A 23,435-nucleotide genomic window follows, 5' to 3' on the forward strand; every position below is an offset into this window, starting at 1 on the left:
TACAAAAGCTGTGTTTAATGAGATGCACGAAACCTAAATTATGCTATCAGGTCTGTCTGTCTGTCTTTATAGATTTAACACAGTATGTTTAATTTTGTTATTCTATTTATTAATTTATTTACTTTTTTTTTTTGGCTCAACGTATTTCCACTAACTTCAGAAAATTCAGTCTCATATTTAGTCTCAAAGCTACTGACCAAATATGTGGATGACCACAGTGTGGAATTTGCTGTGTCCTTTGAAGAAAGCAGCTTGTCCACAAAAAAGCTTTTTTTATATACAAGAAGGAAGATGGGATTTACCCCTAATAACGGCAAATTTCATAACGTGTCTCTGGGTCAGGAGGTGTTGACTGAGGCCACGTTAATCTTTTCAAAAATATATGCAACTAGAAATGTTAGATAAAGAACTATCTTTTGCTGGAATTTCCTGTAGCAAGTAATTTGGACTACAAGGTCAAGCTTGTGTGCTGCTAATGAACTCTACTACTAAATGTTTACCCTTTTTATAGAGAATATAAATCATTATCTACTTCTAATGTGTCCACATAATTGTAAAAATAAATAACATGCTTACTTGACACTATATATATATATATATATATATATATATATAGAGAGAGAGAGAGAGAGTCATAAAGACTGTTGGATGTGTCTTGATGTATTATGAATTATTGTTTTGCCTTCTTTTGCTTAAGTGATTGTATGAGATTCACTGATGAGATGTTACCACCTTTATGTGGCTTCTATCCTAATGCTGAGACTGACCTCCTGACTGTCACCACTGAGAAGCTCCTCCATACTGTATTGGATTTTCAGCTTAAAGAATTAGTCTCTGATGGAGATGTTAATATTTAATTTTACCTAAATTAACTTTTACAAATTTTCAGTTGACATCCTATGGAGGACTGGTAATTACTCAGACTTTGCTATTTCAGTTGAGGAACATCTTTTTTTAACTTTGGAAAAGCTGACAGCAAGATTTAATATGAGAGAGATCATGTCATAAACCCTTTTATTATTGTTGTTGTCAAATAAGCAAGAACACACACACACACCAAGGAAACAACGTCTTTGAGAGAATGCAGCTAAGAATTTTTTTTTTTTTCTGTGCGTGCGGCTTGTGCCTAGCCCACAGCAAATTATTTAAGGTAGAGACTTCAGTGACAGTTAACTATCACTATAGACACAAAAGAGCTACAAAGCCTACAGTTTTATTGCATCTTGATGGTTTCATTTCAAATTAATTTGTGATGTAAAGAGGCAAAATTATAAACTTATTCACTTTTAAAATAATACTGGACTGAGCATATGTATTTGTATCCTAATTATTCTGCGTAACTTTCTGTATTTATGGGAAGTGAAGACATGTACGTCTGACTTTGTCATACCTGTTGCAGTTTGGCCGTTGTTTAGACAAGGTGTGTCTGGCTGCGGAGGTGACTAAAAAGAATAGGGATAACATGACCAGTGCACCCGTAGACGATGCCTTTTATTTATGGTCTTTTCATGAAATATAAGATTTTTTTAATTGATCAGTTTTAGGACAACAATAGAATGTAAATTGAAACATGTTCAAGCTTTTATTTTAACAATAATAATGAGACTAGAATGCATGGGAAATAAATAAATAACTGAAATCCAAGCTTGTTTATAAGCCAACTGGTGAAAAACATCAGGAATTCTGACACTAAAACTCAGAACATGTAATACTGCAACAAAACAATGGCAAAATATGACTTTTAGACACTTCCATAGCTTGCATATTGGTCTCCTTCAAACAGGCTAAACCTTACCAGTGTGACTTGAAAAGATGATTAGTTTTAATATTTTAATGACTGACAGGCAAATAATAATATACACAGGCTTAGAAACAAAGAAAACATTAATAAACTGATATTAAGATGACAACTTACAGGCTTTGGTAAAAGTGAAATTGCTTCCAATCATGCTATAGAGTTTTTATTTTGTTTTAGGTGTTTTTTTTTTCTTTCTTTTAAATTACACATGAAAAGTTCATATATTTTAGCTAAGGTAAAGTACATTCTCCAGCAGGAATGAACTGCTAATAATAAATATGTGCATTATTTTAAAAATCCATACCCACTGCACAGAAAGGTTATGGTTATATCAGTTCTTTATTATTCACCTGACCTTAGTAATATCTTTTCATTGGCTTGTAAGAATACCTTCAGTGTTTAGCCCATCCATTTTCCTGGGTCCCGTCAACGTCAGAAATTCTTAGACGATTCTTATGTCTAAATGTAAAATATGGACTAAATATAAAATCTAAACTGCGCATCGTAGTTGTTTAGACGTGGCCAAAAGTTTTGAGAATGACACAAATATGAATTTTAATATTATTGTCAGATGTTACTATGGTATACTGCAGAAGTATATAGTATAAGCGTCTCATAAATGTCAAAGGCTTTGGTATGCTGTCAATCGACTTCTGGACCACATCCTGACTGATGACAGCAAATTCTTGCATAATAACAGTTTGGCCCTTGTAAGTCATTGTGTGCTTTTGGTGGTCTCCCGCCTTTTGAGGACTGACCACGAGTTCTGAATGGGATTAAGGTCTGTGGAGTTTCCTGGCCATGGACCCAAAATTTCTATGTTTTGTTCTCCGAGCCACTTAGTTATCACTTTTTGCCTTATGGCAAGGTGCTCCATCATGGTTGGGAGAGGTTGCTCTGGGAAGATGTTTTTGTTTTATTCCTTAATTCATGGCTGTGTTGTTAGGGAAAATCGTGAGTGAGCCGACTCCCTTTGCTGAGAAGCAAGCCCACACAAGAGTGGTCTCAGGATTTACTGTAGGCATGACACAAGACTGATGGTAGACTCTTTGCATAAACTTAATGTAATTGTCAGTGTAAAAATCCTTTGACACTTATGAAATGCTTGTAATTGTACTTCAGGATATCATAGTAACATCTGACAAAAAGATCTACAAACATTGAAGCAGCAGACTTTGTGAAAATGAATATTTGTGTTATTCTCAAAACCTTTGACTCACGACTGTACTGGTTCCCTGCACCACTGTAAATTTGGGGCTAGAGTACCCTGGGAAGAATTGCATCAATGTTAATTTGATAAAACAATATGAGCATTAATTTGGTTTGAAACATTTTCACAGGAGCTCACTGGGACACCCAGTCTGGTGCAGTTGCTGATGCCCTTTTGAAGGAGTTGACACCAGCTATGCCAGTAATGTCCGCTAATGCCATTTCTGTTGCCCCCCAGGAGACAAAAAAAAAAATGTATCTGACTGCCTTATGTACATGCAGATATGTATGGGCCAACCCATGTTTAATGTAAAAACTACAGAGAACCCAGCTAAGTGCTTTGCTTTTGTATGCCTGCTTCCTAAGTGCTAAGGCAGTATAATTTCACAGAGAAAAAACTTGTTTTTATGATGTGATGTTAACTTGATTCTGTTATTTAGTTGTTTACTTCTTTGTGCTCTTTCCAGTAAAATTCATTTGCTTCTTGATCTTTTCTTTTTGCCATAATGGTTAAAATCTTACCAACATATTCCCTTTTCCAATCAGCAGGGGGCAGTCAAACAGCATTGAATATAAAATGCTGCCATTTCATCAGTAGTTTCTTGTTTCGGTTGTTATGGGTTTATGTGCTTATGTGATATATTCCTTCTTACATAAAGAGGTTTTTGTCTCTGGATATTCTTCAATATTTGCATTTTATTTGTGCGCCATGTTGGATCAAAATCATACATCATGCAAAAAAACAGCTCCAGATGTTATCGGCAGAGGGCTAAAAGAGGTCACTGGCAGTACAACGTAGCATCTAAAGACTGACAGCACTGGAATAGCGTATGGCCAAGTTTGTGCTGCGGTCTGGACACACTACTCTACACTCAGCCATGTGACGGGATTTGGGCTTGGGGAACCACTGCAGTGACATTGCGGATTCTTAAAAACCCACTGTCTGCCAGCTTGTGTGCATTTATATTTACGGGAAAACTTTGAAAATAAAATGGAACTATTTCAGACAATGCAAAATCACAACAGAAATGCTGATTGCTTTTTTGTGTCTTCTCATACACAAATGCAATTCATGGTCTCTTTCAAAGTCCAAGTAATTGAGGTATTGATGGTAACAGGAGTATATTCCTGTTTTCCATCAGATTCACTTCATTAGCTAATCACATCATGAATGAATCAATGTTGGGTTTTTTTGTTGTTTTTTTATGTAAAGAGCGTAGACTCCCCAGTAGTGTAATGAACACCCTGTCTGAAACCAACCTTCCAAGGACGATACGTCCATACATCATCAGTCTATACATCAGGAATGCAGTACCTCAGAAGAAGTTTTTAATTAGAGGAGTGACCAACTTCACCCATAGCTTCACATAGCGGTTAGGTTGCTTAAAAGTGGAACCTGACACCTCTGTGGACCTCTGGTACAACATGTCTTGCTCCTGAATAACAAATGACACTGTCAGTGTTTTTAATACAACAGTTCTCTGTTCATATTGAACAAAATGCTTAAATAAAATGCTTGCATTAAATAAATACCATGTTTAATTGCATTATTACACAAGCAAAACTGTTATTATAATTAAGTTTAGCATGGCTGTGATTTGTTCGCAGCTGGATAATGTTGCGTGGTTGTTGTGGCTTTGCTAATGCAGGCATAATTACTGGTATAAAATTCTGGGAGGTTGTAGTGGACTTTAGTCTACACCGACTGAAATTATCACAGTTGTTAGCTCGTGACTGGGTTTGTGTGGGGAGTGCAGAGAATGCTGTAGCTATGAGCTTATATAACTTCCATCTGATAAGGACTGACAGGAACCTCAGCTTGTCCAAAGAGTTAAAGAGCATCTGACCCCATTTATGGTTACTCAAGCTTTATTACCACTCACATACAGGTTTCCCAGAAGGATCACATGGTCTAACCGTATATTATGGAGTAAACTGCAGTAGATGCAAGGGCTTTTCTGATATACTGTAATATGATCTTATTAGTTGTATGATTGTATAAGACACACATAAAGATGCCTGTAAATAGTTGTGATCCATTATATAGTGCATATAAAATATCTTTGTGTATGAGTGACTGACCTGTTGGAGCTGAGTCTGGAGTTCATCATTTTCTGTTACTATGGCTATCTGAGCCTCTATGTCTCTGTGCACAGAGCGATAACCAAAATTGGGGGAGCCTATAAGAGTCAGACATGGACGGTCGTTTCCTTCCAGGTAGTACCACAGTCCTGTAACGAAAGAAAAGTTAACCTGATTCATGAGGCTGAATTACACAGACCATTCTTTAGCCACAGATCATTAGCCAAATAAATAGGAAGCAAAAACAAAAAACAAACAAACAAAAAAAAAAAACAGAAAATATTTATTCATATTCCATATCCTGTGTTCACTCAAGCCATGTTCTTTCTCCCTAAGAACTCACAAAGTACCGGGATGTGTGAACATTACTTAGATTAAACCTCCCTATTTCAATTTGGCAATGTTTCACTGCTGGCACTGGATTTAAGGGTTCAACAACAAACATGGCCTCTATTCATCCCTTACAGGAAAGGCTAAACATGAAATATGATACATTGGTATTTCTGAACAAATAGATTCTTCCATGTCTTCAGTGCAAATACATTACAGACAATACAAAATATGTAACACTTAAGATTTCACCAAAAAACAAAAACACAAAAATCTCCACACAATTCCACACAAAATACATCAGAGAAGCATTTTATTCTAAGGTAGAATATCAGGTAACACAACTGACGGGAAGCTATTCAAAACTTATTTACTCAGGATTTCCTTGTATGTACAAACTATTAATTATGCATCCCAAAAGGCTTCAAGGTAATTCGATCCTGCACTGTGCCTTTACTCAATTTAAAAAACACAGTCTGGTTAAGGGAGTTACTCCCTCATACACATAACCTCTTTCTCCTCAATCTCCCTGCCTTTGTGCATCTCTCATTTAATCACTTATTCCAGCTCATTGGCCCCTGCCTGGGGTGAATAGGTCTATCGTAGGCAGAGGGCCAGAATGCCAGTTAATGGTCATTGATTCTTTTCCTGCTTGACCAAGAGGACCTCTGCACCCTGTCTATTCCCACTTCTGCTCCTGTGTTTACTAGAAATGACGGCATTGACAATGCTTTATCTAATAAGTGGGACTTCTCAACGGGAGCATGAAATTGAATTGCAGTGATGCTGCCCATATTTACTGAACTCGGAGTCTCTCACTCTTTTCTCGTTGCTCCCCTCCCCATCTTGCCAAGTCTAGGAACTTAATTATCACATGAGTGTTTGATGCAGTTCTGTGCACTTTTAACAAATATATGTGAATATATGCATTGAAACATGTAACAATACAAAATCTGTAGCAGGAGTGAAATGTTAAATGAGAAAACAATAAGGTTGAAATGCTTGAAGATTCAGCAAAAGTTAAAATCTGATTTCTGGTTTACTGATAAAATATTAAAGGGTAGCGAGTCCCTGATTCTGAATGGATACGTCATAGGTCATGCCATCCGAAAATAGATCCCATAAGGAGTTTAACAGCTAACAGCTGTAGTGTTTAGTATAGGGTTAAATACAGGGTTTATAAACCATAGTGAGTCTAATAATAGTGAGGTGATGATAAAAACCAGGGCAGAGAATAAATTCTATTCACCCTTGGCGTGGAAAGTCCAATCAGGCCGATGGTACTCGTGTAGGTGGACCCGATCCTGTTGATCCATCTCACACACCTATATATATATATATAAACACAGCATTAGTTTATAAACATTGTAGAGTGACAGAAAAACACCACTGTTTAACAGCATCCCTGCGATCATAACAACTGAGGTACTGTACATCGATTCGGGTGGATGGTTCATTAGAATGTCTCTAGGCAAGTGTGTGTGTGTGTGTGTGTGTGTGTGTGTGTGTGTGTGTGAGTGAGAGAGAGAGTGTGTGTGTGTGAGAGAGAGAGAGAGTGTGTGTTGCAGCTGGGGAAAACCTTTCACTTGATGCATTTTTCACATTTTCTGCCAAATATTGCATGTGTTTGTTTGTTTCATGTTAATTGATATAAACTTTAATACAGTATAAAATATTCATGTCTCAATACACTGAAGAAATTTGGGTTTGAGGTTAAAAGAAGAATACGAGACCATAAATCAGAATTTCAGCATTAATTTCCTGATATTTACATAAAGATGTGTTATACAAACTGGAGGCTTTCGTTAGAACACACCCATTTTTCACGTGATCAAAAATACTGGAACAAGGGACTGACTGGTGTTTCCTGTTGTGTAGGTGTGTCCTGTTGGAGTGATTACTTTAAGTGAAACAGTTAATAGAGCTGAATGTTTACTCTTTATTAAACCCTGTGTTTCACATGTCAAAACTGCATTGGTTGTAGTCATGCCATATAAATCACCCCAAAAATTTTTTTTTTTTGAGAAATCGAAATATGGGCCTGTGCAATTATTTAATCGCTAAATGTATTACACTAATTAATATACACATAGTCTAAGGGTATAAAGTGTATAAAGCAGCAACTAGATATCTGTCTATCAGAGAAAAGCAAAACATAAAAGGTTTGAGCCACTGCAGAGCGATTGAAATTTTACACAACAACAATCTGAAGTGTGCTGCAAAATAAAAAAAACTAGCAACCAGACATTTAAACAGGTCAGCCAAGAAAAACAACAGGAGGTAATGACAAAATTGTGAGCGGTATGCAGCAGGACCCAAATACAACACGGTTAGTGACATCACCAACAACCTCTACAGGGCAGGGATGCTTCACTGTCTGATGAAGAAGTACAGAGACCAGGGCACAAGATGAAGCATGGAGAAGGAAAGTATCAGCTCATGATCTACAACAATGTGCTTATTGGTCAAGCATGTCGAGGTAAAGTCATGACATGAGCTTGCATTCCTGCTTCTGGGACTGACTAACTAATCTTTATTGATGAAAGAACTCATGATGGTAGCAGATAAAAGTCTTCATTCATTTCACCTCCTGAAGCAAAGACTGAAGGAAGACATTCCTAAAATAAAAGCATCACAAAGAATGCTACAGTTTTGATGATGTGCAGCCAAATATTAAATGTCATTTACTTTAAAACTGTGTTTCTTTTGTCCACCTAAAGTATTGGTGCTGGGTAACAGACCTTGATGTAAATATCAGATAACGAAAGCCAACTATCGTCTCATATTTATGTTTTGACCCAAATGTCTTCAATGTATAAAAAAAAAAAACAGAAGATTTGGCATTGGTTTTCTGATACTTTTAAAGACAATGTGTATTCAGCATGTACCATGAACAAAAACAGAAGACATGCTAAACAGAATACTTTCTCACCTTCCTATAGAACTGATGAGCAAGATGAACATAAGCTTCGGGAATGGCACCTGCCACACCTTTGGCCCCAAAAAAACCATTGACCTCTGGTGAGGCCATGAGGATCCGGTAATCTGCTGCAGCTCCCAGCACTAGCCTCATGTAGGTTTGTGTTAGGTTAAAGTAGCCTGATGTTAGGTAAACTGTGGAATCTCCATCTGCCTCCATCAGCAGTCTCTGTGTTACATGCTCATCCAAACGAATTCCCAAAGGTTTCATCTGCACAAGTGGGAATACCCAGGTGTCACTTTGCTCTTCCTCACATTCCACATCTGAGTTGGAATCGAGCTCTAGCATGTGTTCTCGTGTCCTGGCTGAATTCATTACTCCCATAATTCGCCGCTGTGCTGAAGTTGAAAATTCTACTCGATTACCTAAAGATAAATATCAGAGAAAAGTGCAAATAACCTCAGAGATGCAGCTAGATGAGGATGCACATACATCTCTTTCTTGTGTTAATAAAATTCAGCAGTCCAGTTCTGTTGCATGTATTTATTAAACACTACTGCCAAAATGACTTTCATCTGATAGGCGTTCTATGAAAGGCTGTTGCTTGTATACAGATCTTGCAAATGCATGATCCAAACCTCAGAGACGCAGGTCAATAACTGCTGACCATCTGGAAAGGCGCTCTGTCAAAGCCTGGCGCCTCTGCTAGACATAATGTGGCATAGTGAGTCAGAGAAAAAGATGCAATCTGTAAATAATGAATAAGTTCAACGTACATCCAAATCCAACTGATCTGGGGCCAGATTGGTGACGCTCTCCACAGTGATGATATGCTAGAAATGGATTTTGGGGAGGCTCACTATAAGACTGTTTTGATAAATGCAATAAGGAAATAAAACCACAAATGAGTGGAGAAACCAAGCTGTGCTTTAATGGTGAACACAGGGGCTTTCCCCGCAGGCAGTGCACCAGAAACCCCAAGCCTCTAAAGCCTCGAAGGACCAAACACATCCAGTTAAGAGGGCTGTGGAGTTCAGCTGCTTTTACCGACAGGCAGGAGGATCCGATTACTGGAGCTACACAGGCAATGAAGTGCATCGTCAGCAGATGGGCTTCTCAGTGAGCTATTCCTCCTGTTCACTGTAAGGAGGGTGTATGCTGAGGCTGTCTCGCTTCTCCGTTTAATTTATTAGGAATGTGTAAGGAAAAAAATGCAATTACAAATGCAGGTACTGGTCATCTTTCTTTATCATTTTAATGACATGCCAGTTATTGTTTTCTCACTCTCTTCCTTCACCTCTCAGCCTATTATATTATCATCATCCCGGCAGACTCCGGCAAGGCCGAGATCTCACCTTCCCGTTCAACTAGCCATTCCACCCTCCCTACCGCCCTCCATTCGCAGATCGTTTACCACCAGCAAGATGACATCACCACTCTATTTCTGGGATGTGTGATGAACTGTAGTCTCGTTCTGGAGTGGTTATGTCATGGTCCGGCGCTGGCTTCTACGTGATGGTGCTTAGGTTACAGAATGGAGCTTATAGTCAGTGTAATCACTCATTCACTTGTCTGTGGGCTTGGGGAGCTTGGGAATGCAAAGCACATAACCGATAGAAAAGCCAGTGAAATGGAAAGTGTGAAGACTACATGAAAATTTCTGTCTCACGAGTTTCTTTGTCAACTATGTTAGTGGGTGTGTCATAAAGCACTTCTTGTTAGAAAAAACGATCCGTTGCTCTTGCCGTTCCTTAAGCACGTCATGAAACTTCTTAATTTATAGCAACTTGGGTAGCTTTTTGGCAACATATTTCAATCATATCCAGTTTAGAGGACAGCACCACTTGCCTTTGTAAGGGTGTACCATTCCCTCCATCATGTGAACGCTGTCATCAGATGCAAGCTGCAGCGACACGTCAGCCACCGCTCCCACTAACTCTGAAAAGAAATCAGCCACCTCCTGGCAGTCCTCTAAAAGCACGTAACGATCCTGACGATTAGTGAAGTACGAGTCACTCAAATTAGCTCTGCGAAAGAAGATTACAGGAATGATCAAAAAACTTTGATGTGTTATGGTTACAAGATGGTCTGGTGACAAGATCATTTAAATGATAAGCCTTTACTGAAAGCTCAATCATATATTACACATAAAATAAAACCTGGACCCGTGTTTTGACACAAACTGTGATTGTGATCTTCCTTATCTTTATAACATATTAAAACATTCTGATAAACCCATGTTAAAGGTCAACCCGTATACATTTAACTTGTTTTACAGTGCATCCAAAAAGAATTCACAGTGCTTCACTTTTTCCACATTTTGTTATGTTACAGCCTTATTCCAAAATGTATTAAACTCATTCTTTTTCTAAATTCTACAAACAGTTCCCCATAATGATAATGTGAAAGAAGTTTGTTTAAAATCTTAAAAAAAAAAAAAAAAGAAATAAAAAAACACATGTATATAAGTATTCCCAGCCTGCCTTTGCCACAGTCAAAAATTAGCTCAGGTGCATCCTGTTTACACTGAACATCCTCGAGGGGTTTCTACAACTTGATTGGAGTCCACCTATGGTAAACCCAGTCGATTGGACAGGATTTGGAAAGAACAACCATCTCTGCAGCACTCCACAAATCATGCCTGTATGGTAGACTGGCCAGATGAAAGCAACTTCTCAGTAAAAGGCATATGACAGCCTGTCTGGAGTTTGCAAAAAGGCACCTGAAGGACTCTTAACATTTTTTTGGTTGAAGCACCAGTAAGGGAATTCATTTATTTAAAAAAAGTTAATTCCACTCTCTTCCTTATAGATCTGATATTAACATGTTAAATCTTCCATGCTGCTAACTTCCTGTCTCCTCTTACATCTGTTCTTAAGGTGATAACGCTCCTATGCTCACCTTCTCATTCTCTCTTTATGTCTCTCTCTCTCTCTCTCTCTCTCTCTCTCTCCCCCTCTTCCCCTAACTCGTGCCAACACCTCCTGGTTCGTCTCTGTACGAACATCTGTCCCCAATGTCCACTCTTTTGTTCTTCAGGATTTGTCCAGGACATTTTTACAATGGTTTATGTCCTTTGTAGTAACGGGTGTCGATGGCACAGGTCTTTGGTCAAACACATAAAAACTCTATTTTTTGGTCTTAATGAACATTGACCTTTTTGACAGACGTGTTTGTGCGTTTGACTGTCTCTCTTCTGGTGCCGAAAAAGCTTATTAAAGCACCTTGGACAGACCGAGCGACTCGCTTATTCAACTCTGCAACTTTAAAACGTTACAGCATCTTTGGCATCAATTACAGCCTCAAGTCTTTTTGAGTATGATGCTACAAGATGGTTGTTCTTCTGGATGGTTCTAATCTCTCCACAGAGAAACGCTTGACCTCTTTCAGAGTGACCATCGGGTTCTTGGTCACCTCACTAATACCCTTAATCCCTCGAAAAAGAAGTGAATCCCTGTGAATACTTTTCGAATGGACTTTAAAATTATGTATGTATTTTCTTTTTTTCATAGCACACTTATGAACTTGTCTTTTTTTCATCTGCATTTTTTCATTGCAAGTTTCTACAACATAAAAGTTACATTGCCTGGCCAAAAAAATACAAAATAAAGGCAGTGCTAACCTTATTGGATCAACTTTATTTTAATTATGGCTTGTTTGCTGTAAATTTGTTTGTTTGCTGAAATTGTTTTGACACGCATCACCACAATATTAATTTTTATCCAGGGTTGCATTAATCTTTGGCCAAGAAGATCATATATTCATGGTGGGAGAGTCTAAAGTCTATTTCAGGAAATCCAAAAGATTTACAATGGAGTTAAGATAAAAACAACGTGTTGGTCAATTCATGTGTGAAAATGACTCCTCATGCTCTCAGAACAGCTCTTTTACAAATTGAGCCCAGTGAATTTTGGTTTTGTGCACCCGTAGTATGCCTGTTCTGTCAAGGTAAAAAAAAAAAAAAAAAAACATTGATGGGATAACCTGGTCGTTCAGTATATTTAGGTCAGCTGACTTCATTTTCACAAACTTCATGCTTTATGCTCCTTAGGAAATTTGTTTTTCTGATTAGTTTCGCTATAAAGTATTTTTCTTATGGCTACACAGCTGTTTATTCTCAGTTATGAGTTCTTGTCACGCTGTGCATGTAGAAATGCTTTTACTGTTGTAAAACCAAGCATTTAAGCAATCTCCAATAGCGATGCTTCACCAAGCATTTAAGCAATCTCCAATAGCGATCATTAATGATCTGTTAATCACATTTTTTTCCAGGATGGTTTAGCACTATGCTTCCAGGTTTTGTGACCAATACCTGTAATTTCAGCAGTTTTCAACTCCTTAGTTCTTTCCTTCACTCGATGCAGGCCAGTAATTTAACTCTTTTAGAAGACAGTAACAACTTTTCCACGATCATGTGGTTATGCAAATGAGAAGCAGTGCATTAGTTAAGTTTGTTGCCAGCCGAAACTCATTAATCACTGCAGTAATTATTTAAGTCAAGGCTTTTAACCATTTGCTTATTTAAATCCTAACTGGCCAGACGATGTAATTCATATTTATTAATCAACAATTGGATACTCCCTAAGCATTCTCACATATATTGAAAATTAGATTGGTGTAGTTTATTGCATGCAATATACTGCAGGTACTCATGCCTGAGATGAGTGTGTTCATTCATACCCACTGATGATGAGACTGTTGTCAAATAGGTAAACTTTGATATGCTGTACTCCAATAGTTTCGTTAAAGCGTTCAGGCACTAGGAGGCGAAGAAGCCCACGCAAGTCTGGAGTGTGATATAAAGACACCCTCATCTGCTCTGGAAAACGCTGCAGCAGTGGCAACAGCATCGTTCGAGAGTTATTTTTTCCTGCAGCAAACAAAAATCCACACTATAATATATTTTATATTGCAGTTTACACTAATAAAACAGCAAAATGCCGATAAAGATATTCCATACTAACATCTTAATCATTCCACACAAGTAGGGAGTATAAGGGTTTTCGCTACAATTCTTTCGAAAGAATTTAAATACAATGAAGAATAACAGCATGCTGTTGAATTGGTTACGAACTGCATTTTTTTTAAAGGTAAAAACAATAGCATCAGGGAAAACACTATTTCAAACCTCTAGATCCTCTTGTGTAGTCAAGTAGTACAGACACTTTTAAATCACTCGCGGATTCTTCCTGAGAGCGTGTGAGTGCTTCCTCCATACAATCAACCTACCAAAAGGTGCAAGTGATAAATCATTATACCCCTCTTAAATATACTGTAGAATGCAATGCTTTTATTGCATTCTTTCAGATAACTATGGTTTGCCAACATCATTATACTGTTGCTAATTCATTAACTATTTCATGCAGATTTATGTGGAGATTATTTACTTACAACACTTATACACAATAATATTGTAAACACAAAAATACTTGAAGAAAACATACAAGCTCTTGCTCTAGTGGTCCTGTGCCAAGATACAAGGATGCAATCACTACCCGATTTTTGGCTGTCTTGATTCGTGCCTATAAATACACAGACAGGTATATAATTAACATATTAAAAACAGTGGTGTCTAATGCAACATTGGTACTCCAGTACACCAACCAAAAGTTTGGATTCCCCAAACTGTTTATACAAAATTTTATATAAAGAACGCACTATACACGCACTGTGCCTATTATTATTAATGTTTTTAAAAAAAAATGTCAAAAGTAATGATTGCGTGGCTACTTGATCAGCTATACATAGCTGTGTAGGTTGTCACTAGGGCTGGGCGATAAAACGATAAAGATATGTATCGCAATAGACACGTGATCGATATCAATAAAAAAAAAATATGTTCGATAAAATGTTCGATAATTTTTATTCTTTGTCGGAAGAAAACAGATGTTGCGAAGCTAGTTTGGTTGCTGTCATGTACACTCGCTCCGCGAACGGCTCTAGGACCCTGAAGTAGTATGGTCGCGATTCGGGAAGTATAAAAGGAGACAAGATGACGCTTCACATTGCTCAGTCATTGCCCATGCCATTTCCGACGCTTCGCCGGATCTTATGTGATTTTGGGTCCAATTCCTGATTGAGTGCGTGTTGCTAGAACACGGTGTTAGCTTCTCCGCTTTATTTTGTCGTTTCTCGCGGCAGCGCAACAGCCCGTTAATTCATGCCCATGCAGTGATGGGAAAGACAAACGAGTCGATGCGTGTCCATTCTTTTATTTTCTGCGTTGTCAGGCGATATTACAAACATCCGGGTGGATTCCGTACTTAAATCAAACCAAAAACTACTAAAAGAAAACAGGTTCAGGCTCTATATTCCAGCTCACCCATATTTCCGCGTTCACGCACATTGGACTGCATTACCCATAAAGCATTGCCTGCACTGGACTACACTCCCATAAACAGCTGTTGTAAAATCAACCTCTTTCCCGCAACAGCGAGTATAATTGTGTAAACTCTTGCTCTCAGCGTGAGAGAGTTCTTACAATGACTCGCGTGGTTATCCTGCCAGTTCGCGCTATTTCCGCGTTTGGATTTACCGTCCACGCTACAAGGGCTAACTGCTAGTCTTCTGGTCCGCTTCCGGTTGCCCGTGACAGTTGCATTAACAAAGGCACGCGCTCTCTGGTAACCTAGCAACGTAAAGAGTGATACACTAACGTCAATCATGTAACAGTATCACGTTTGGTTGCGCCATGTCGTTGTCTCATGCTGGTCTGCTGGATTCCTCTTCAAAAGCAGAAAATGCACTTATTTTATTACACTTTATTAAGCAACTCTTACATTTTCTTTCATTTTGCACCTTAAATGTTAAAAGATAATTGTTAAGTGTTCATTGTGACTTGTTTACAACTATGTTTACATTTTAATTATCATGGTTATTGACATTTCTGTCTTAATAACTGAGGGGACTATGATCGGAGGAAGGTTAAGTTAAAAAAAAAATGTTAAAATTTAATATATTTTTCTCCTGGTCCTTATTTTAAATGGGTCGTAAAAATATCAATAATTATCGATAACGACCGATATGAAACACTAATATCATGATACAGTTTTCAGCCATATCGCCCAGCCCTAGTTGTCACACACCGAGATTTTCGAAGATACAGACAGCACTGATGACATCGTGTCCACTTTCGTTTTCAGATATGATTGGCTTTCACATCTGATATGATCCATGCCCGAGCATGCTGTATTATTCTCTAGGCCACCTTTTCCTTTTTGGACTAGTTCCAAAAAATAGGACATTTGTGTTCACTCTGATCAAAATTAACCAGACTTTGGGGTCAGATGTTCTTGGAATGTGAAACCCCAAATCTGAAAACGCCCTTAACTTGCTCCAGCATGGCAAATGTAGATGTGCACAAAGTGAGGTTCGCAAAAACACGGTTAATCAAGGGTGGTGTGGCCCAGGCCTCCTCAGGCTCAGTACCTGACCTCATTAATGCTCTTCTGCTAAATGAGCAAATCCACACTCCAAAATCTAGCGGAAAACCTTCACAGAAAAGTAAATATTTTAGCAACAGCAAATGTGGATTAAGCTGATAAATCTTAATAAATATGATAAATCTTTATTAATCCTTTATTAATTCTGCAGCAGCTTAGGATTAAATCTGGAATGGGATGTTCAACAAGGGCATACGAGTGCGTTGGTCCAGATACTTTTGAAAATATAGTACACACTGACAATCACAAAATCAGTTCTCAGGAATTACCATGGCTTGTTTCTTACTTGTAAAACATCCCCTTTTCCTATTAAAGTTTAGACATTGATTTCCTTCAAAATGTAAAGAATCGAACAAATTGCTACATAAATAGTTGCCTCATTTCATGTCATAATACAGATACAATCTACCAGACGTCTATATATTAGTCTGATATTTGGATGTTTACCTTTGGATCTCAACATTTTTCAATTTAAAGAATGAAATTACCAAGTTTATATTTCTTACACAGCCAAACTTAGGCAAAAACACAGTGACCTGCTGGTCTTGTGAATCAGTAGATCAGGTTTCTTTACCAGCAAGTTAGAAAAGATAAGGATCAACTTCTCGGCATTAGAGCCTGACATTTGTTTCCCATTAATTTTAGTGTGACTCAGTCATAAAAAGTCAAGTGTTTAAGTGACACATTGGCTTTACTTACAAAATATGGTTTGGAAAAATAAAAATCTATGACATAATAGACATGTTTCATTTAAGACTTTTGTAATTATGCACAGACCATGTGCGAACACACCTTCATAGCCTGATAGAACTCATCGGGGGAGTGGAGGATGTGTATGCGTCCCCCTGGAACTCGGAATGCGGGCACATGGTCAGCAATCCAGTGGAAGCGACTATAGAGGCCCTCGGCAGAGCTCGGCCGTCTGGACACCAAAGGGTCTGTATCTGCCAGAAGAGGTGCCAGGAGCAGGAGTGAGGACCTGCAGGATGAACAAAGCAGGAAAGACTTGTAATTAAAAAAAAGAAGGAAAACACAAATCCTATACATGGAAGGAAATTGTCTGCAAACAATATGAAAGAAAAATTCCTGTTGGTGTAGGGAAATACACTTCCTTCTAAAACTGTACAAATGGATGTGTTGAAATTGTGATGAAGCTCGAAAATGCGTATGAAACAATGAGCGAGAATGAGATCATTTCTGGTTAATGTATTTCTTCAGATCTATTTTCCCCCGGTTTCAACTTCTTGATGAAAGCAGTATTTAAAATGAGGAACAAACAATAGCTTTACTGTCCTTTTACTTCAAGATATTTAGAGTTTCATTTCACTGTAACATTGTTATTCATAATGCATCAAATTGTTTTTGATGAGGGTCTCCTCTGATTTTTTTGGAACTTGATGAGGTGCTTCAATGGACAATTTTTTTTTTTAGACCTCATAGAGGTTCTTTTACCTCTATAGGTTCTGTAAATCTTCAATGCTTGACTTGTTCACTATAAGTCATTACTGAAATGTCATTAATTTAATAAGCCACTTAAAAAAAAGACAAACATTTGCCTTAAATGTCTAAAAGGCATGTAAAACCAACACACTGTTAATAACATAACCTATATGAGAAACAGAAATACAACTTTCAGTTGGTTCACACAAAAGAAGGTGTGAAAGCATGAACAAGAACAAACCTGTTACATACTCATTTTTTTTACCTTCTCTTTTCCAGTAAAGAGCGAAACTTTACTCACTAAAACAGAGACAGAGTGACTTCAGCATCTTGCTAAAGAGTGACTGTACTTTGGAAAGGTTTCTTAACCTGTGTATGTAATGGAGATGTTTCAACACCACACTGCCTAATGCTGACAATGGCTAGAAAGAATGTCAAAGTTTGCAAAATAATGAAGGTGGATTGAGAAAACCTCAGGCGCCCTAAATTACAGCATTACAGGATATCTGACAGAAAACCAACACCATATTCGGAGCCACATCCTCTAAAATAAATACTTACTGAAGGTTTGTTGAGTACACTGCTAGTGTTAACTGGTGGAAAAGTAGGAGATCAGAAATTTAGGATCTGCACTAGTGACTGGAACATCTCAAAAAAGATGTGATAAAAAAAATTTTTAAAAAAAAGTGTGCCACAGTTGACCCGTAGCCATTAAAGCTGAGAGCATTTTAGCTTTATTTGTTTTGCTGTTTAAAAAAAAAAAAAACATATATAGGGTTAAGGATTGTGCAGGATAAAGTGACATATTCTTTCAGCACAAATTGGCGATATAATGAACTGAATTTTTCTTTATTTTAACGAACTTCCTCAAAAATGTGAAACAAAGGCGAAGAAATAGCACAAATACACAAATCACGTTTCAATAGTTTTTTTCTTTGACCAAAAAATAATAATATGCTCATTTTGTGAATTCTACATTTTTGCAACTTTATTCCGAGGTAGTGGTAAAATTTACCCTTTCTAAAATTAATAATAACTTTTGTTCTATATGACATAAACGAAAACCCAAACACACAGTTTTTATTACGGTGGCCGTGAAGTGCAAAACAAATTAACAAAACTGAAAACAAAATAACAAAACCCAAAACAAAAAAACAAATTCAAAACCAAATTAACAAAACGGAAAACAAAATAACCAATATCTGACTAGCCGAAAAGTGCAATACAAATTAACAAAACGAAAAACAAATTAAAAACCAAATAACAAAACCCAAAACTATATTTTCGGAGGGGGGGAGTTTTGTAGTTTTGTTTTTGGTTTTGTTATTTTGTTTTCAGATTTGTTAATTTGGTTTTGAATTTGTTCATTTGTTTCCTGTTTTGTTAATTTGTATTGCACTTCTCGGCCAGTCCGATACAAACCGGAAAAGGTAGGTATAGATTGCGAATGAAATGCTTACCGCTGATTGGACGAGACATCTGTCACTCAAGATATACAGGAAGTACTGTAGTAGCGATAGATTTGTGTGTGTATGAATGTGCAAACATTATTGTGGTTTCAAATATGGCCCTGAAGTCAGTTTTGTTATTTATTTTTGCACTTCACGGCCATCATAGTTTAAAGTGAAGCAGAACACACAAGAAACAAAGATAAAGAAACAAGTTCCTACTTCCTGTATATCTTAAGTGACAGATGTCTCGTCCAATCAGTGGTAAGCATTTCATTCGCAAACTATACCTACCTTTTCCGGGTTGTATCGGACTGGCCGAGAAGTGCAATACAAATGAACAAAACGGAAAAAAAATGAACAAATTCAAAACCAAATTAACAAATCCGAAAACAAAATAACAAAAACAAAACTAAACCCCCCCCGCTCCCAAAAAAATTGTTTTGGGTTTTGTTATTCGGTTTTCAGTTTTGTTAATTTGTTTTGCACTTCAGGGGCACCGTATCTTATGCTTCAAGTCTGAAGCCTCCCAATTAACACACAACAGAAAGCCTTCTACATTATATAAGCACACACACATTTTTTAAATCGTCATTGACCTATGCTGAGTTACCGGTACATATCTTTGCCACTTGGGTTTTATTAAGCTACAAGCTCTTTACTTTGTGCTTATTTTTAAATAGCTTTGGATGAACGCATTGAGCACATGAATAAAATTAAATAACATTACAAGGTCAGGATTAGAGACAGACCAACTTTGGCCATAAGAAAAGAAAGTATGCTTTATTATAATTAGAAAAGTCTCCCATTTTTCTATTTTCTCAGAACACATTAAAATATAAAATAGAATTAATTATATATATATATAATGTATGTGTGTGTGTGTGTGTGTGTGTGTGTATCCACTATATATACCCCAATTTTGCTGCCATCTATACTTTTCTTTAGGATTAACTTGATTAAAGGTTAATTCCAGGATAAACAGTGACTTTTGCAGTACTGTTCAGTGCAGAATTGCTTCTCTCCACTACTGCATTTTGGCAGAAATGTAGATTATGTTCTGCCATCGTATTATAGTGTACTGCTTTTATTACATGCAATTATATAGCACGACTTTCTAGCTCATTTTCACCCTCATCAGTCCTCCATACAGCATGTAGTACACATACAACTGAAGCATGTTGTGTACTGCACTTGCTAAGTCCAGTGTAAATTTCAGAGTGATTCACACAGGAGCGCATTAGGAGGAGTGATGTGGTATAAAAGAGACGAAAAAAAGTGAGTAATATGGACTTGATAAACATTGTGGAAATGCTTCAATAGGAGAAACATGTCCAGTGTGAACTGACCAACACTTTCACTAGAGATTCCTTACCACAAGTGGTCCGTAAAACAAGTGTCGCTACTCAAGCACACATGATACACTCATTACACACAAAAAAAAAATTGGATAGAATACAAGCATAAATTATCATCATTAAAAGTAATTCAGCTTTAAAAACAAGTGTAAAAATCTGGTGTGGTAAATATGGAAAAATATATATATATATATTTACTGTCTCCCAGATGTTTCACATATTGATAGCAGCAACACAAAAAGACAAGACTGGAAGAGAGATCATTATAGAGAACTGTTTGATAATAAACACAAATTCAACTAAAGAACATTGTGCTTGTACAGTATGTGTTGCTGTCAAAAAGTATTTGCCCCTTCCTGTTATTTTTGTCACACTTCAGATCATCAAACTCATTTTAATATTACACAAAGACAGCCAAAGTAAATACAAAATGCAGGTGCTAAATGATGATGAAATGTTAGTTGTTCAAACCTACCTGGCCCTATGTGAAAAAGTAATTGCCTACTAAATTAGAATTACCCCTGCTAAATTTCCCCCTTATCTTAAAACCAGATTTTCAAAATTAGGTAATAATATTCACTTCTGTGCATCACTTCAGAAGAATAATAAACAAGCAGTTTTTCTCCACTTTAACAAGATGCTTTCTGTACTTTCAAATCAATCTGGAGCAGCACAGCACAGCTACCTAAATACAGTACTAGTGCTAGTGCCAAAAACTACAGTGCTCAAATAACGGGAAGGCAATAATATGTGCTGGGATAGACAGCATGAAGTCTAATTCTACAGTCGTACTCAGATCTTCTGCCAAATACCAAGGTCATCTGGAGTTCACACAAACCAACCCCAGACATGTTTTTTTTTCTTAGCAGAACCCACTCTGACCACATGAATTCAAATAATTTTTTTACAAAACAAAAGGATGCCGGTGTACATAAACACCACAGAAGAAATCAAACAAAACAAAAGACACACATGAGTCACTGGTTCAGCCTAAGCCTATTAACTCCTGCCTTCTATTATCTGATAACTGTCACTCATGCACAAACCGGTGTCTTTCATGCAGACAATGTTCACACCTGTTCTTATTTATTACAGCATTCAGGTCTAGTGTACGTGCATGCCTATATATAATGAACTATTAATAAAAAAAACTGAATAACACTATTCAAATTCCTATTACAATGGCTTAAGTTCCACTAACCTTACCTGACCAAATATAAATCCAGATAGATCCAGATTAAAGATGGACCAAAGTCATATAACACACAAACTCAGACAACAGATCAAAATCTGTGGACTTAAAACATTTTTGAATAATGAAGAAAACAGTTACAATATGAGAAGTCTGTTCCTTTTAAATCTATTTAATTATTATTATTATTATTATTATTAACTAAGCCATGTACCATTTCAAACATAAACCTTTTCTATTTCACTACTGCAAAACAGGTATTCTAGATACAACTCTCTCTTACTCCCTTATTGTCTACATAGCTTATCATTTAAAGGGTCTGAGGGGCTGGAGGAGGTCTATAACAGGAGATTTGGAGCTCTAAGAAAACACCCTGTATTACCAGTACACAGCCACACTCACACTTACTCACTCACTCCGGACAGTTTGAAAACACCAATTAGCCTACTCTGCATGTTTTTTTGCACTACAATTGTGACTCACTCAATTTTACTGTGTGGCTCCAGGAGGATTCCATTCTAAATTCTTACCAAAATGCTCCCTCTCTAGACTGTCCTGCAAACAAGTCTTATAAAAATCCTCTTATCCGTTGTAGGACAATATGGTCATTACGGCTACATTCGCCTTTATCACAGACTTGTGTGACTGTTCACAGATTTTCTTGCAGCTAATGTGTGGCTAAATCTGGAAGGAGAAGCACTTCAAAACTGCAAAATTGAGCATAGTTATATTAGTGTACCAAAAAAAAAAAAAAATGAATAATATACTACTGATCAACACTGAAAATATTATTTGCTCAGTGACAGCACATTAAATCTTCTCCTTCTTCTTCCGGCTGCTCCTGTTAGGGTCAACACAGCGGACCATTTGTCTGCATCTAACACTGTCTACCACGTCTACCTTTGTCACTCTAGCCTCCTAAATGTCCCTCCACACCACACCCATATACCTCCTCTCTTGGGCCTTCCTCTTTTTCTCCATCTCTAATATTCTCCTCCTGGTATACCCCTCATCCTTTCTCTGCACATGTCCAAACCATCTTTATGTGTCCTCTCAAACGTCCTCTCCAAATCGTCCTACCTGCACTGTCCCTCTAACATACTCATTGCTAATCTTGTCCAATCTATCAATCTATCTTAATTTTTTTTTATTATTATTCCCCCACCTAGGCACAATTTGGTACATCATTGCCACTATCCACTTGCTTTAGAAGAGAGTAGAGGCTCAAACGTCCTTGCTTTAGCTTGTAGTTTATTCCCACTAAATATGACTAGGTCAAAATTGTCCCAAGTTTAATACATTTAAAACTAATTGCTGTCACAACTAATTAAATTATTTAACTTTGAATAATTTCTTTTTAACCCACACAGACTGTGAAAATCACATGCACTATTTATTAACCATACTAATGAAAAGATTTTTGAACATTTCAATAATAAATTATTTAATTAAATTTACAGAAATTCAGTAAACCACTGCCTTTGTATCTAAAACATACAAGTGAACCTTCAGTCAATATTTTATATAAGACTCTGACCCAGAAAGAATTAATATTAACATTCTAGTGTCCATTTTAAATTGTTTTAAACACAGTAGGGTAAATGTTAGACAATAAAAGGTGCTTGTTAGCCATATTACTTTTAATAAATTGCAATAAAGTTGTTTGTCACGTTTTAGTCAAAAGAGACTATACAAGACATTACAAAAGAAGAGATAGATGGACCTTATCAGCAGAAGGTTAGACGTGAAAATTTATTATAAAAAAACAGACTGAATGGACATTCAAACTAAGCTAATGTAAATAAACAGACGTCATAAATTATTGACATTTAATAAAAACGCCAATAAACAACTACACATCAAAAATGATATAAACAAAACCGTTAAAACTAACAATATTCATGGCGTTTAGTGTGGAATTTAGATAATTACGCTAATTTAGCTGTTAATCAAGATTATATCTTTGGTGTAGTGGCTAAAGCAGCGCGTGAGTCTGACTGCGAGGAACACTGACACACGAGCAACGAAACAATAACACGCTTCGCGGCGAAACTGACATTTAATCCAAATTATCTTTTGATCTGGGAAACAGTAACTCACCCTCTTCTTCTGTCACGAGTCCTAAAGAATCTGTCTGAAATTTTAGAGAAAATTCCAGAGAGAGCCGGAGTGTAAACAGAGTACACTAGTCTCCTCCAAGTCATGGGGGCCGCCAT

The 23,435-nt window shown here is 37.1% G+C and overlaps 1 protein-coding gene across 1 annotated transcript; it reads right to left on the reverse strand.

The window, feature by feature from the left end:
* Positions 1 to 2,720: 2,720 nt before the first annotated feature.
* Positions 2,721 to 23,435, reverse strand: LOC128541443 (CDP-diacylglycerol--glycerol-3-phosphate 3-phosphatidyltransferase, mitochondrial). The gene is made up of 10 exons (XM_053511860.1): positions 23,320 to 23,435; positions 16,574 to 16,760; positions 13,784 to 13,861; positions 13,468 to 13,564; positions 13,020 to 13,209; positions 10,188 to 10,366; positions 8,352 to 8,764; positions 6,669 to 6,744; positions 5,090 to 5,238; positions 2,721 to 4,443 (listed from the first exon to the last, which is right to left on the reverse strand). Exons 1-10 carry the CDS (start codon positions 23,433 to 23,435, stop codon positions 4,324 to 4,326), a joined length of 1,605 nt encoding a protein of 534 aa, XP_053367835.1. The 3' UTR covers positions 2,721 to 4,323.

The sequence above is a fragment of the Clarias gariepinus genome, chromosome 14 (assembly GCF_024256425.1).
Source record: "Clarias gariepinus isolate MV-2021 ecotype Netherlands chromosome 14, CGAR_prim_01v2, whole genome shotgun sequence".
Lineage (NCBI taxonomy): Eukaryota > Metazoa > Chordata > Actinopteri > Siluriformes > Clariidae > Clarias > Clarias gariepinus.